Genomic DNA, 17293 nt, shown 5'->3' with positions numbered 1-17293 from the left:
CAGAACACTCCCCAGGACCTTACCATCAAGTATGTAAGACCTGCCCTTATTTGCCTTTCCAAAATGCAGCACATCACATTTATCTAAATTAAACTCCATCTGCCACTAGTTTGGTTTGAATACAGTGAAAGCTAATCTTCAATGAAGATTAGTCATTCGATTGCCTCTGATTGTGTAATTTTTTTTATTCTTTACATAAAAACAAATAACAGTTGTGAATTGTTATTTGTCGAGTCATAAATCAACCTGTTCATGGTGCAGTCAGTTATGTTATTAATAACATCTATCGATATTTATACATATAAATGACATGTGACAAACAACTAGTGACATTGCTATGAAGACATCTGCTGTTTATTTGACAACAGGCTCTAACTGATGCTGAACAAAAGGATAACAACAACCTCCCATTGACAACCTGAGCTTGGCTTGCTCTAAAATGAGGTATTTTATTTTATTTCCATCCTTTAGAAGCACAACCGAAGCTATTCCTGCTGGGGAGGTGTATCAACCTCATTTGAATTCCCAGCATGTATTGTTTGTGCAACACTAAAGGTGAAGTGTATAAAACTGTAATCCTCATCATTACCCCATCCATTCTCACCAACCAGAAATGACACCCTCGCACACATAAATTAATGGATACAGAAGAGGGATGGTCAGCTACTTCGTGAAGCTGGATTCTGTACATAGTTTGCAAAATCATAAGTTTATGTAGCACCATTAATGAAAGATGGCTTGCTAAAATGCTACACAAGCAAGAGGAAAAGGAGATTGAACAGTGTGTCAGAAGGAGATCAATCAAATCAACGGATCTTGAGGAAATCGTTTAAGATGGCGAGAGAGATGCACACATTCAAGTATAGAGTGATAAACTGCAGAAGTGTGATGGCTAAAGGATTTGCCAATATTGTGTAATGTAAGGGTGGGCAGACAGTGGGAAACAGGATTGGAGGATAGGAGAGAAAGTAGAGCTGAAGATATCTGCGATAGGGTGGGGGCAAAACCATGGACAGATTCATAGACCAGGATAAATGTGATGGATTGAGAGATGGAGGGAGTCGGGGCAACAGAGCAGGAGAAATGAGATGTACGTGCTGGAAGGCAACGTTCAGCAACACTCCCTAGTGTATAAGTTCTGCTAAGATTTGCTTTCCCAAAATGCAGCACCTCGCATTTATCTGAATTAAACTCCATCTGCCATTTCTCAGCCCATTGGCCCATCTGGTCTAGATCCTGTTGTAATCTGAGGTAACCCTCTTCGCTGTCCACTACACCTCCAATTTTGGTGTCACCTGCAAACTTACTAACTGTACCTCTTATGCTCACATCCAAATCATTTATGTAAATGACGAAAAGTAGAGGGCCCAGCACCGATCCTTGTGGCACTCCACTGGTCACACGCCTCCAGTCTGAAAAACAACCCTCCACCACCACCCTCTGTCTTCTACCTTTGAGCCAGTCAAAAAAAGACCATTCAGTCCATTGTCACTGTGCTGGTCTCACTCTCCTACATTTTGCCACTAACCCTGTAAAGAATAGCAGGGCAATTCTCCAAGTGTGTTGGTCAACATTTATTTTTTCAACCAACAGCACAATGATCCTCTATGTCTCTGGTTTTGTTTGGATCCCTCTGTGTACAACTCGATAGTGGCAGCAACGCAGAAGTAATTCTTACATGTGTTTATGGAATTGAGCACAAAAATAGATACCAAAGTTTTCTACTGACTGCAAGTTGGATATTAACGCTGCGCTTAAGATTCTGTCCTGTGTATTGAGTGATTGGGAGTTTGGTTTCCTGAGACACTTTGTGTGCAATCGATTTGAAGGCTTACTAAAGTAAAAAAACACTTTGCTCTTCCAATCTTTCCTGTCATTCATTACAAAAGGTTAACTTAGAAACTCTAGATACAGAGACAGCACAAGATCCTAAGGGAGCGCATTGTGATTGATCGAGGAACATTTTGCATCTAGTTTTAAGTTGGAGTGAAGATGCTTTCAACAATCGATTATCTGAATCATGTCCAAATTTTCACATTCAACCCTTTCTTCCTGGCAATAACTTTCTTGTTCAAGTCTATGCTGACAGAGATCATTTCCAGTTCAACTATCATTTGGGGGGCAGCACAGTGGCTCAATAGCACTGCTGCCTTCCAGCGCCAGGGACTCAGGCTCAATTGCAGCCTCGGGTGACTGTGTAGAGTTTGCACATTTTCCCCCTGTCTGTGTGGGTTTCCTCCGGATGCTCTGGTTTCCTCCCATAGTCCAAAGATGTGCGGGTTATTGGTGGATTGGCTATGGTATATTGCCCATAATGTCCAGGGATGTGCAGTCCAGGTGAATTAGCCATAGAAAATGCAGGGTTACAGGGATAGGGTAGGGGTTGGGTCTGGGTGGAATGCGGGTCAGTACAGACTCAATGGACTGAATGGCCTCTTTCTGCACTGTAGGTTCTATGATTCTATGATCTAAAGTTATTCATCTCAGCACTTACCTCAAAAGTATTAGGTGGATGAAATAAAATTCTGAAAATGAATAAGAATGATTAAAAGAAAGATAACATGTAAATAAAATGACAGTTGTCCATGAGAAATGCAAGGGTTTCTTGGCTATTCCTGATTGCTGCTGATGAAGTCAACTATTAATCACGGAGGAGAGTGTAGTCTTAAACCTGGTCCATAAAGTTCACAGCCTGAAAATGTGATTATGCAAGCAGTGCTTAACAGGCCTCCACTGTGGCCAGGAAGATTATGCACATTAGTAGCTGGAGTGTTTCTCATGACCCTCCAACTCCATCCTCACCCCCTTCTTTTCTCTCCCAGAACCTTGCCCTCACCTTCTAAACCACAGGTCTCCATATTCAATGGTTTACCCTCTGCCATTACTGCCACCACCAAACATATCTTTCCATGCCTTAACACCCTTTTCAACATTCTGAACTTCCTTCTGTGACACCCTGGCCCACCTCTCTGTAACTCTCAGCACACATCCCTTCCCCATTCTTGTAGCTGGTACCGTGGAGATGGTGAATGCTGTGACTGGTGGTGGAGGGAGTGAATATTTGTGGTGGTGGATCTGGTGCTAATCAAGCAGGCTGCTTTGTCCTGGGTGTTGTCAAGATTCTAGTGTATTATTAGAGCTGCAGTCATCCAGGCAGGTGGGGAGTATTCCATCGCACACCTGACGTGTGCCTTGTACAAGGACAGACTTTGGCGAAGCAGGAGGTGAGTTCCTCACTTCAGAGTTCTTAGGCCCTGACCTACTCCTGCAGCCATATCATTCACATGATACATCCAGTTATGGTCAATGGTAATCTCCAGGATGATGCTTACTTGCTCAAAATCTATTTTGAAATGTCACTTCTAAAGAATGGTCTTTACCTGAAATGTTAACAGCAATTCTCCCCCCATTGATGCTGCCTAACCTGTTGAGTATTTCCAGCATCTTCTGTTTTCCTTCCATATATTTTACTTCATTACAACACAGAAATGTTGGAAAGCTTGATGGAAAGTAAAGTTTGAATCCTGAAATAATTTCACATGTGCGAACAACAAAAATTGGGAAAGCAAATTGTCCATTGTACTTTATTGCAAAGGAGTTGTTGTAATAGAGTAACAAAGTCTGAGGGCAAGTGAGAATACATTTGGTGCACTGTGCAGAAGTTTGCTCTATGTTTCGCTAAGGAATAATATACTTCCCTTAGAGGCAATTCGACAAAGATTGACTAGATTAATGTTTGAGATGATAGGCTGTTCGAGTGAGAGAGATTGAGGAATATAGATTTCACTCTGGAACTTAGAAGATTGAAAACTGATATCATTGAACATTGAAAGATTGAGTTGGCTTGATATGGTAAATGCTGAGAGGCTGTTTCCCCCTAACAGGAGAGTCCATTGATAGGGTACAAAGCCTCAGAATAAAAGATTGACCATTTAGAGCTGATATGAGGAGGAATTTTCTTCACTCAAAGACTTTGAAAGAAACTTTGGGGAATGGTCTACCCTAGAGAGTTGCCAAAGCTGTCACTGAGTATATTCAAGGCAGAGATTCATGCATTTTCAACTATGGGGGAATGAAGGTAAGTAGAGATCAGGCAGGAAAGTTGAGTTGGGGTAGGAGATCAGCCATGATATTATTGAAAGTGCAGCCTGGAGCAGCTGAACAGCCTACTAATACTCTGTTTCTTATGATCTTATTTTCTTTCTTTTCAACGTATTAGCTTAACAGTTGTCTTGAGTCATTCTTTGTAACTCAGACACAGTTAGGAACTTTAACATATAATCTATTATGAATGAACTGGGAAGAAGAACAGCCTGTGAGAGGTTAATATTATCTTGATGTGCATACAGTAATACAATAATCTGAAGCTTTAAAAAATATTGTCAATGCAACGTGATTGCATCATGATTTTTGATTAGGATGCTCTCTCTGAGACTGTTCATTTTTATCCTGGCACAGCATCTGACTAAGGGCAGCAATTGACGACTACTGTATTTTGAGCTGTTAAATTAAATTGCACTTCACATAACTACTCTCAACATCTTGGTGCTCTCATGAGTTGATAGACATGTTTCAATATTCAATGCCACAGAAGGGAATACTCCCCACCAGATGTTGACACGTGTGAGATATAAACCATTTCTCCACAACTGTTTTTGCATAAAAAATTATGAGACTCTATGTGGGAGTTGAGAGTGCTAGATTGCACTAGCTATCAACTTAAGGAAAGAATGTTACAAATATTTGCTTAAAAATTACAGTTAAGCACCCACTCCAAATTCTGTTGTCTACACTTGTCATCCTAAACCAGTTTTTTAGTGGAGACTGAAAGTCAATATTCTCACTGTCCTACTGAGTGAATCTATCTCTACTGTTATTGTTAATTGGAAAACCAATCATTTTTGTACATCAGTTGCTACTCCCTAGATACCTGTCAGTTTCTTAGTAAAATACTTCACTCCTGCCAATTGACTGATGAATACCTATACAGATTTTATTTTCAGGTTGTGGGCTTCATTTCATTGTTCAATTACTCTGATGACTGGCTTGCTAGGCCATTTCAAAGGAGAATTAAGAATCAACTACATTGTTGTGGAACTAGACTGCTATATCAATCAGAGGGGTGAAATTGGGGGTAAAAGACATTAACGAATGAGATAAGCATTTAATCACAATCTGACAATAATCACTTTTTTGATGCTGCCATTTCATTTCTAGGTTTTTCAAATTCTAGTAAGATTTGAACTTATGTTCATTGGAGTGTTAGAGTGGCCATTATCTAGCCCCTGATGCTTTAATGATTCGGAGTAGTAATTAGTCTTCAATAACCAGTTGGTAAGATATCAGCCTAAATGGAATAATGTTTGGTGAAGATGTAAGTGTCTTCATCATATATCTGAATCACTTTGGGTGTGTAAATCAATGATCACATGAAGGAGGGGATAGGCAGTTGATGCTGCAGTAAGAATATTACAGAATCATTTGGATCCTTTGTCATTTGTCCAGCGGGTTTTTTTCTAGATGTGAGGAATGAACTCATGCCCCTACTGCTGTCAAACTGGTAACGTGATGCAGAGCATGTTGGTCTTAAGCTGAGCTCTCAGCCAATCCCCAAGCTTCTGTGACAGCAATAGTCAGAAATGGATGGTTACTGCCCTGAAAGTGGGGTTGGTTGCCATGACAAAGCAATGGATGCTGAAGAAATCTCACCGTTTCCCATATTGGCCGTTCCAGCATCCTACTGAACTCTGTTGTGTGCAAAGTAGCTCAATGCACTGGGATAGGGCAGACTAAACAACTGGGTACAATGGGAACACTCAATCTCATTTCTGGCTTGGGAGAGAAAGCCCCATCCACAACAACCACACATAACCATGATAGAGGTGGACATTAAATGTTGCCCTGGCAACATCAACATTTCATGTTGATACTGAATTGTGTCATCTCAGCAGGCAGTGCAATGAACCTCAGCAGGAAGTGTAGACTCAGCTTCTCCATCACAAACTCTTCCTGTTAAATGACAGCAGGTGGCGCAATCATTAACATCATTAGTTTGAAAGAGTGAATGTGCATGCATTTAAATAAATCCCTTTCCAAATTACCTTGTTCTCAACCGTCAAACAGAAAGCTGTGTAAATATTCATTAGTTCATCCAGGTGCACCAATATCTCATATCCCCATATCCCATGAGCTGAATGTTGTTTGTAGCTTAAATCAAAATTCTACACAGTGGTGTCAGCACTTTGCACCCTTTTGGAAGCTCCTGGTAAGACATTATGTAGAACATTCTGTCCTTTGAAAAGACTTGTCTGTGTGTGTTGTGACGACCAACGCTGAAGGTGTGCATTATTACCATCAACCCACTTTTCCCCTGGTCCAATTACCAGTATAGCCAATTACATCCCTTACTTATATCATGTTTTAAACAGCAGGATCTATCAACCAGTTGCTTAATGAACATAGGTATTGGTTTAACATTCTAATAAAACTTGTTCAACAAAGATGAATAATTGGTTAACATAAGTAGTAATCTGAAATATTGCTTTGCATAAATGGGCTTTCTGGAAGAAAGGAACTTTGGTTGATGGGTTATTCTTGATTGCAAAAAGATAAAACATAAAATGTTCCGGAATCTGTTGCTCTGATATTCTGGCACGTGTGGTCAATTCATTAATCATCAGCAATTATCACTGAAGTCTTGCAGATACAGTTTGCTGAGGAAATACAATCTTCATATCTTTCTTCGATCATTGTTTTAAAAGAACAAATAGATTTCGCTCTGAATCAACAAAAGCATTTTCATTTCAGAAATGAGTGCGGGCAGCTGGGCAGTTTGTTCTTAGCAGGTTTTCCTGGAATTCAAGCTTGAACCTGGCAGGCCTCTCTCCAACTGAAACAGATCAAACCAGTACCTCTCCAAGCCGGTCATCGTTCAAGACAATCCCAACAGGGGTTTACAGCAAAGCTAGCAGGTATCACAAGACATCTGAATAGCAGGGGATCTTGTTGAAAAGAAATCTCCAATGTTGACAGTAAACTTTCAAAGCAAATGCTTCAGGTATTTCCACAAACCTTGAAATAAATCTATTTTCCACAATCCTTCAAAACTTAAGTCCTCTGAGCAATTTGCAATATTAAATACAAAGTGTATAAGATGCCAGTGAATAAGATCGTGAGTTAGTGTGTATTTGAGTTTGTATAAATGTTGTGTTTCTGTGTGAGTATGTGTGAATGTGTGTGTTGGGGTTGCAATGTGAATATATGTGTGTGTGTGTGTGTATGAGTGTGTGGATTAGCATATATGGCTGAGTCATGTATGTGTGGGTGAGAATGGGAGTGTGCGAGTGAGTAGTGTGTGTGTGTGTGTATGTGAAAATAGGAGTGTGTAGGTGAGTGTGTATGATGATTGTATGAGATTGTGTGTGGGTGTTTGAGTGCGGGTGCGTATGAGTGTTCAAGTGTGCCTGTCTGTGTGTGTGAGAGAGAAAGAGAGAGAGAGAGAGAGAGAAAGAGAGTATATTTGAATGTCTCCTTTTCTCTTTCTCATTTCTTTAGCCCACGTGTTCCTCTCTTACTGTCTGCAATACATCATTCCAATACTGTCGCTTATCACTTTGTCAGTGGAACAGATTGTCAGTGAGCCATGTCCAACAGTCAGTTAGATAATGGCTGCTCTATATCTCAATTCCATTGCTCAGTCTATACACGAGATTCCTTAGAACCTTATCTAAAACTTGATTCCCAGCAAACTAATTCCCAGCCTCAATAGTTTTATTGGAGGAGAGGTTTCCAGACTCCAATCCCCATTGTGTGAGGGAGTGTTTCCTAACATTCCTTCTGAATTACCTGAATGTTATTATAATAGTCTGCCCCCAGACTGATCCAGCAGAAGAAAGATGTTTGCCTCTATTAGCCCTATCAAATCATTTAATCCTCCCCACTTTGATTGATCACCCCATAACCTCCAAAGTCCCACGGAGTAGAAGTGAGGTTTGTGCAAACTTGTTTTTTTCACCCATTCCAGAATGAAACAGTAAAGCAGCCTTGAATCCAAGAGTCCTAAGAGTGTGAAACCTTCAAAAGATGTATTAACAATCTTCATGTTCCTCATCTTTCCCTCCACATCTGGCAGCGACATCAAGATGTTTACTTGAGAGGCTCACCTCCTTAATCTAACATGTGGCTGTTTCAAACCTCTGTGTGGAAATTATTCCCATGGTAAAGAGCAATAATGTTTGGAAGTTAATGTACTGGGTGCACTAGATCTCCATTTTGAAGTATATAGCTGTACAAGTTGGCCTTGTATGCGTCATTCATCAATTTCACCACTTTTCTCTTCTGGGTACAATTGGATTTCAGATGACCCCATCCCAGCCATCAGTCTACATCTTACTCTTTCATTCCAGAAGTTTATTATTTGGTCCAAAGTGATGCATTCTGACCTCTCACTTGCCTTTCTCAACTCCTGACCTCTCATCTATCTCTCTGATCCTCTCTCACCCCTCACCTGTCTTTCTGACCCACCCTGAACTCTCACCTGTCTCTCTGACCCCTCACCTGTCTCTCTCACCACCCTGGCTGCTTTCCTATCTTCCTGCCCAAACTTTACTCCATGCCCATCTTACTGATCCACTGTTGACTCCTTACCGGTCTCTCTGATCCACTGTTGACTCCTCGCCTGTCTCTCTGATCCACTGTTGACTCCTCGCCTGTCTCTCTGATCCACTGTTGACTCCTCACCTTTCTCTCTCTGATCCACTGTTGACTCCTCGCCTGTCTCTCTGATCCACATTGACTCCTCGCCTGTCTCTCTGATCCACTGTTGACTCCTCGCCTGTCTCTCTGATCCACTGTTAAGTCCTTACCGGTCTCTCTGATCTACTGTTGACTCCTCGCCTGTCTCTCTGATGAAACTTGACACTTCAGCTGTCTCCCTGGCCCACGCTCCCCTCTTACATGTCTCTCTAATCCACTCTGGCCCTTCTCTGATCACTCTGACTCACCTTGACCTCTCACCTACCTTTCTGACCCCTCAACTTTCTCACCACCCTGAACCCTGATCCATCTCTCTGACTCACCCTGACCCTTGAGTTTTCTCTTATTTTAAGGATTGCATTGGATAAGCCTTTGCTAATCTTCATGATGATTCAGCTTGCTCACAGGGTGAAGTATTTGTGTGGCGTGTGCATGTTGGATGGCTGTTTGCTATTTCGCAGCTTCTCTGAGCTTAGTCACCCTCTGCTTGTCTCAGCACTATCTGGGTTAATGCAATGATTTCTTGATGGATTTGAAGAGTTAGCATGAGGCTGGGCATGGGGGTACAGGGATTCTCTCCATTATATTGTCTTCATGTAATTTAAATATAACACAGATGAAGTAGCAGGGTTCTTTTTACTTTGATATGTAAGTAGGTTCGTTTACAGCTGAACTACAATATACTGTACGAAGTATTCTCCAGACACAGCCTGTGCCTCAAATGTTACAGTGCAGAGAACCTGACACCTGTGATTATATGACTCATTTTATGTTATCTCTTAACAGGACGTCAATGTGTGATAGCACAACTCTTTGTAACTGCAACATATAGCTGCCTCTCTTGTTTCTCCAGAGATTTTTTCCTAATCGTCGCTAGAATTACAGAGGTCAGGAACCCTTTAATGTCCTTGAAATCTATGAGACCAGACATTTCGGTACATAACAAGCTTCCTTCAATTCTCCTCAGCAACAAACATTCTTTGTTTTTGGCATTGGAATGGGTTGTCAATGCTCCATTTGACATAATTTATGAGGAATATGTGCAAACCCCCTGACCTTCAATTTCTCTACAGTTACCAGGACTTTAAACTCAGCTGTGCGTTAAATCAGTTTCAACATTGAACAGTTTAGCCGTTGAGCAGGAATTAGATTGTGTAATGTTCTCTTTCACGTTAAAACTGCAATTTTAGTATATAAAAAAAACAGGAAAGTATTCTTCCAGAAATCTTCTGCATCTGACAATACAATAACAACAGCAATTTCCAAGATTATATTTCTTCTATTGTCATGATCTTTGGAAAACATTGATTTCCTGAATGAGAGTGGGGTGTTCTAACTGCTGGTACAGACTTGCAATCCACAAATAACTCTTTTTCTATTAGATCTCACTGTGACATTGAATCGATTTTATCAACTGAATTAGATAAAGTCTCAATCCACATGTTCAATATTTAATGGCCTCTCCTTTCTATTTTGAAAGAAATCATTGACAACTCTTTCTCTGAGACTAAGATCCAGACATTGAAACATCCATTCCAAATTCAAGCCATGTTCATAAGTTTAATAATTGCAGATGATGATAAGCTTGTGGAAAAGATTCTTCGGTTTGTATGTTACTGCCAGTAGGGGAATTGTTTTATAATGTTAACATAGAAATGTATAACGGCGCTTATGTATTTCAAAATTTGAGTCAGGCTAATTGAATCTTTAAAGACTGGTCTAAGCTTTATATGTAATTTAGCTCAACCCACGCTGCTGGCTTTCTCCATTACTCAATAGCTTTGTCCAGTTGCACACTGGGCCTCCCTGCAGTTGTATACGCAGCTCTGCAGATGTCATTTATCTCAAAGCGTACCCCATGGAGATCGATGGATTGCACTCAGAGTCAAGTACAGCATGCCCCTCTAAGCTTCTTCAGATGCAATGAGATAAAAATGTCTTTTTTCACAAAATCTTATCGGTTAATTGTGGAGAAGCAATCTCCAAGAGGCTAAAGCTTATAACATTAGTCTGTGCAATTTTCCTATGCAAACTCATTTATTTGTGGTTTTAAGAGAAGTACAAACCTGTTTAAAATGAATGGATTGATGCCTCTGTTAATGTAACAGATAGAGGAAGAAGACACAATATTATACCTCCTTCAGTTTCCTCTGTGAATAAGATTGCATTGTTCACTCATATATTTTAAGAACAGAGGAAGGCTTTCATTCATATAATGCCTCACAGAACTTCTACATGTCTCAGTGCTTTACAATAAATTAAATACTCATCATAGTCACTGTTGCAATGCTGGAAACATAGTTGACAATTTGTGTACAGTAACCTCACACAAACAGCATTATATTCAATACCATATAATCTGTTTTAGTAATATTCATGGAGAAGCAAATATTAATCAGGACACTGGAGAGGACTACTCTGTTTTGTTTGTAACAGTGCTTTGTGATCTTTTACATTTGCTTGCGAGGGCAAGTGACTTTTTGGTTTAAAATCTCTGTGCAGCACTACCCCAGTAGTGATCCTCAGACAGTGTAGAACTCCCTCAATACTGAGCTTATACTGAGTACAGTGTCCCTCTTGGCAAAAAGCAATGTCACCTGCTCTGAGAGAGACAGCCAGTAGATGTTCGACCTGAGGGTTACCACAGCCAAAGCAAAGGAAGAGGTTGAGAAGGAAAATCATTCATAGTCCCCTCAGCTAATGCAGGAATTGAACCCACATCGTGAGCATTACAGACCTGCCATCCAGCCAACTAAGCTAACTAGGTGTCCCTAAGTAGCCAGATAAATATTGCATTATTCTACATCATATGTGTGTGAATAAAAATGTCTTTTTTAATTTAAATAATCTTAACATTCAAACCAGGCTGTTCTGGCCAGGTGGCAGGAAGCACTTCTTTATACAAAAAGGCAAGTGGAAATCTGGAACTCTTTCCCAGAGAGATTGTAGGGGCTGGGAGATGTTTGAAATTTTCAAAACAAAGACTGATGGATTTTTGTTGGGTAAGGGGTACAAGGGCAGAAAGAAAAAAAACAAATAGCTAAAAGTATCAGCTCCTTAGGTCTGTGTGGGTTCTGACAAAAGAGACAGCATAGTGAAAGAACCACACAGTAATTGAAAGGCATGAGCTATCATTCTGATGTAATGCACCATCTGAATCCATTGAGTCTTGATCAGCCATCCAAAATTACACTTGATCAATTTTAACTCCACTCCTTTGCAACCTACCAGATTTATATCCACCCAATTTACATCCAACAGATACGCACGTACCAGATTTATACCCATCTATACTCACCAGATTTACACCCACCTGATCTATACTCACCAGATGTACACCCCCAGATTCCCACCAATACAATTTACAGCTGCCTTTAAACTAACTTTATACTTTGTTTCTTTTGATTTTTTTTCTATTTTCCACTTGCCTGATTTATGCCCATCAGATTTTCTTTTATATTATTATGTGAGCAAACAGTCAGAATGTGTCTTTGTTATCAACACACAGCCAATCTCTCAGACACTGCAGTACAATAACAGTCAGGTGTATAATAATTAACATCATGTTGATTCCAAACCAGAACAATCTCCAGCTATTATGCTGTCTAACACAATATTATGGACTTGACAATAATACAATCCACATAATTGATATTATTTTCAGTCATTTTCTGGTTTATTTATTAGCACTTGTATATGATTGTAACACCACTTCAGAAAACAGACTAGGACAACCAGACATGATCATTCGATGATTCTATATAAATAAAATTTCCAATGAAAGTTAAGCAAACACAATCACCATTTTTCTAATATCCTCTCCAGTACCAAATAGCGAAGTGAATTTACAATTATGGTGTCAACAAAATCGCATTTAAATATGACAACATTCTCCAATGAGGTGTCAGCTATGGCTCAGTGAGAATATTCTCACCATTGAGTCAGAAGAATATAGATTTAAATGTCACTCCAGAGACTGGAGCATAAAAATCTGGCTTACCCTCTGAGTGCAGGGTTGCATGCATGATGTACTGTTGAGGTGTCATATTTTGGATGAGGCATTATATTGAAGACCCATCTGTCCTCTAAGGAGCAGACTAAGAAATTTCAGAGCTAACATCAGATGATGAAGGGGAAGTTGCCACCAGCGCCCTGAACAATATTGAATCCTCAATCAATGTCACCCAACAGATGATCTGGTCACTAGTTCTCCATTGTTTGTGAGACCTTACATGTTTCCTACATTTCAGCAAGGACTACATTTCAATCGTATTTCATCAGCTTTAAAATATTATGGGTTAAATATTGACCAAGAAGAACGGTCTGCTCTTCACTGAATGAAGCATTGGTTTAACCTCTGATCCAAAAGTCAGCACCGCTGACAGCACAGAACTTTCTCACCAATTGGTAGCCTGGATAAGGGGGTGAGATCTCTGGGTTCTCAAATTGAACTACTTCCTTTGATCTTCTCACTCAAGAGCAAGAGGGTACCATAAGGTCAAGGAAGATGTGTTATGGTGGTTAGTCCCAGATGATGGCAGCATAGAGAAACACTCAAGTCAATACTATGCACAAATTCACTCTGAAAAACAAATCTTCAACTTTTGCTTGAGTTGCCAACTCTGTTTGAACACATTTCCAGCAAGTTTCATCACAACACCTTTCACCTCCAAACCACATTACTCATTCAAATCATTTCTTGCCACTTCCATATTTAAATAATTTATAAATCTCCAAGTTCAAAGGAAATGGAAAGGAAATACTCATTTACTTGGAATTTCTCAGGTCATTTGCTTACGTGATTGTTTGCTACAATCCTTGAGTCCTGGAGGCTCAGCTTGTGAAGGGTTAGCACCTCTCTCCAACTGCCACCTTCATCTCTGTTGCAACAATTGGTAGAGTGTGCCTTTGTGTTCTCAATTCCTCAACCAATGGAAATTGTTTTTAATTATTGACTCTGACAAAATCCTTTCACAATTTGAAAAATCTCTCTTGGATTAGCCCCTCACATCTTCCCACAGAAATGACAAATGAGCCGATATTTCTTCCAACCAACAATCCTCCATTCATTTCTCACCCTCTGGCTCCTCACTGCTGCTTATTCATGGCTCTATTTCTCTTCCTGTACTCTATCCTTCCATTCCTTCTCCAACTCTCCAATGTCATTACTGTTTCCAATAAGCCAGGCTTACAATCAAAATTGTACACAGAAACTTTGAGACTTGCAATTCCAAGTGGGTAGGTTTGGAATAAGTTTACTGAACATTCAGTCTGTTGTACCAGATAGCGTGGGCATTGCAGAAGGGTGTTAGGAAACATTGATTATTTTTCTTAAGGTATGTTAAGACTTCCTGAGTTGTGTAAATCATTAAAAAATAAAATCTGCACTAAGAATTGGAATTCACATGATTGAATTGTAAGCAAACCTGAAATCTTGTTAGGATAGTGTCTGAAAGAAATGAACTCAGTTTGAATGCACTGTAACAACACCAGTTCCCTTAAGTCCAAATTAATTTGTTATGTTGTTTGCCCAGTTTGAATTATCTGAATCCTTTTTTAATGTTATTGGAATGATCTGAAATGTTGATTATTCTATACATTTTAACAATTATTGGCTCAGGAAATCGACGATACCCTAGATAAGACCATGCTAACCTGGAAGAACACATCACAAGTCATAATTAGATTGACTATACTCTAAATATTGACACAGAATTCACAATGAATATATTTACTTTTACTCATTCATGGTATTTGGCATCACTGGCTAGACCAGCATTTGTTGCCCATTCCTAATTTCCAGAGACAGTTAAGTGTCAATGATGTCACTGTGGGTCTGGAACCACATGTAGCCCAGACTGGGTATTATGGTAGATTTTCTTCTTTAAAGGCTATTAGTGAATGTAATGGGTTTTTATGATAATCATTGTTGGTTATTTGATCACTGTTAGGCCAGATTTTTATTCTAGAATTTTTAATGAATTCAAATTTCATTACTTGCCATTGTGGGATTTAAACCCACATCCCTAGAAGACTACCCACCCCAGTAATACAAATGAAGTGACCTTCCACGTTTCACTGACGAGAATGTTTTGGAGCATTGTATAGTACTGAATACAACCATGTATATATTAATGTCTTCCTTTGTGTCTTGGTCATTACCCATCTGCAATTAATAAAATGTAAATTTATTTACATGTCGAACTCGTTTATCAGCTGGATTTCAGGCTTGACTGAACACCACCTTTGGTGATGCAACAGAGGAGATGTTCCTGTAGGGCAGAAACTGATCTGTGATGTCTTCTAGTTCTGTGTTGAAGTGGTCAGGACTTCCATTCGAAGGCTCCTTAAGGCTGTTATTGAGAGCCACATCATAACTGGCTTGTTTTTCTGACAGTTTCGCCTTACACGTGTACAGCTTCCTGAAGGCTGCCTGGAACTTCTGAGACATCAGATTGTAAATAATGGGGTTGACAGCACTGTTCAGGTAGATACAGACTCGACAGAACAGCAGAATCCAGGGATTGGTGAAGGGCTGGCTGAGAAAAGAGTTGATGACCACAAGAGTCCTGTAAGGCATCCACAACAGAGCAAAGAGAATGACCACCACAGCCAACATCCTGGTCACCTAAGCGGCCAAACAAGAAGAATTATTTTGTAATCATTAATACTAACATAAAAATACAAACTTCTATCAGTTTTTAATTTTCTTTTAACAGTAAACTATTTGCTACTGCCCAAAAGTCTTGCTAATGTGTTGTACACCTGGCAGAACATACCCGAGACCTCCACACTATATACAGCCAGGCAATCAGGGCATGTCAGTGCTTGTACATTTTGATGCCCTCTGAGATTATGCCCTCTGGTCCCAGTTTTCATCCAGGTCTTGCTGCATTTGGATGTAGACTGCTTTGGAATCTGAGGTGCCAAACATTGATAGATGCAATGGTTGTATTGAGGACTAATAATCCAAGTTGATGAGTTCAATTTCTACCATGTCAGTTTCAGAATTTGAATACAAAATTGGCACTCGTGGAAGTGACCATGAAACTTCTGAATTGTCTTAACAACCCACCCAGTTCACTGGTATCCTCGAAGGAAGGATATCTGCCATTATTGCCTAGTCTGGTCTATATTGGACTCCAGTCCTCAGCTGTCTGAAGTGGCCTTGAAATCGCCCAGATATATTAAAAGGACTGGTGGTCCAAGAAGGTAATTCATCAACATCTACAGAAGGGAAGAAATGCCAGCTCGAGCACTGTTCATTTCATAAGAATGGCCGATGAGAAAAAAAGGAAGCAGTGGGATTAAAGTTGCACAATTGTAGGAAATTGTAGGAAAAATGTTACTTGTTTAAATATTAAAGGGCCTCAGCACAAATAATTGATTAAGGCAGATCTCTGATACTAATCTCCGCAGTGAGCCACAAAAATGGTTAGCCATGAAATTTGAATGCTTTTATAGTAAATAATTGAATTGTATCAGCAGTTTGACAATCTATGTAAATCACAAATAATAGCAATGAAATGAATTTCTAGTCAATAAGAATAAACAATATATCTTAATTAAAGAATAGAAATTCATCAGCAAACTGTGAGAAAAGGGAATACGTGACAGTACGAGGGCAATAGAGAAAATCTGATAAAGTGTGATAGAGAATCAGTGTGAAGGGGAGAGTATGACAAGGACAGTATTAGACAGAGGAGTCTGACAGTGAGAGATGTGACAGCTTTAAGTGGACAAAAGCTGGAACCTCAATACAGGCAGTCACCCGCACCTAGAGGAGTGGACGAGATGAGGATTCTAAGGCATATAGTCAGCAGAATGCAGATGGATGGGCAAGAGGAAGAGTGGAAGGCAGGCAGCCAGCCACACCTTGAAGAATAGGTGGGAGGACAATCCTGAGTCAGGCTGTCAACACAGTCGAGTACACTGCCTGTCTCTTTTGGAGACATTTAAGTGAAAAAACAATTTTAACCACAAGTTCATCAAGCAGTGAGCAGCATGTAATGTCCTAGAGGTCATGCAAGAACAGGAGATGGTAAATTCTGTTGGATTGTCCTCTGGGCAGATTGTCAGAGTCATTTGAAAGAACTCTTTATCAGCAAAATTTACAAACTAGGAGCAAGATATGTCAACAGGGGTGGTATGAGGGGACTGGAGAGTGGCGAATGTTATGCCCCTGTTCAAAAAAGGGAATAGGGATAACCCTGGGAATTACAGGCCAGTTAGTCTTACTTCGGTGGTAGGCAAAGTAATGGAAAGGGTACGTAGGGATAGGATTTATGAGTATCTGGAAAGACACTGCTTGATTAGGGACAGCCAGCACGGATTTGTGAAGGGTAGGTCTTGCCTTACAAGTCTTATTGAATTCTTTGAGGAGGTGACCAAGCATGTGGATGAGGGTAGAGCAGTGGATGTAGTATACATGGATTTTAGTAAGGCATTTGATAAGGTTCCCCATGGTAGGCTTATGCGGAAAATCAGGAGGCATGGGATAGAGGGAAATTTGGCCAAATGGATAGAAAACTGGCTAACC

General features: G+C 40.0%; 1 protein-coding gene across 1 annotated transcript in view; it reads right to left on the bottom strand.

The window, feature by feature from the left end:
• Positions 1-14977: 14977 nt before the first annotated feature.
• The window catches only part of trhra (thyrotropin-releasing hormone receptor a), a 14520-nt gene continuing 12204 nt past the window's right edge, over positions 14978-17293 (bottom strand). Inside the window, exon 3 of the mRNA XM_043689362.1 lies at positions 14978-15382. Within this exon, the coding sequence (XP_043545297.1) occupies positions 14978-15382 (405 nt within the window). The remainder of the gene's footprint in view (positions 15383-17293) is intronic.

This window comes from Chiloscyllium plagiosum, chromosome 4, assembly GCF_004010195.1.
Source record: "Chiloscyllium plagiosum isolate BGI_BamShark_2017 chromosome 4, ASM401019v2, whole genome shotgun sequence".
Classification (NCBI taxonomy): domain Eukaryota; kingdom Metazoa; phylum Chordata; class Chondrichthyes; order Orectolobiformes; family Hemiscylliidae; genus Chiloscyllium; species Chiloscyllium plagiosum.
The sequence above is the reverse complement of the archived record's forward strand: the minus strand, read 5'-3'. Positions and strand labels throughout refer to the sequence as shown.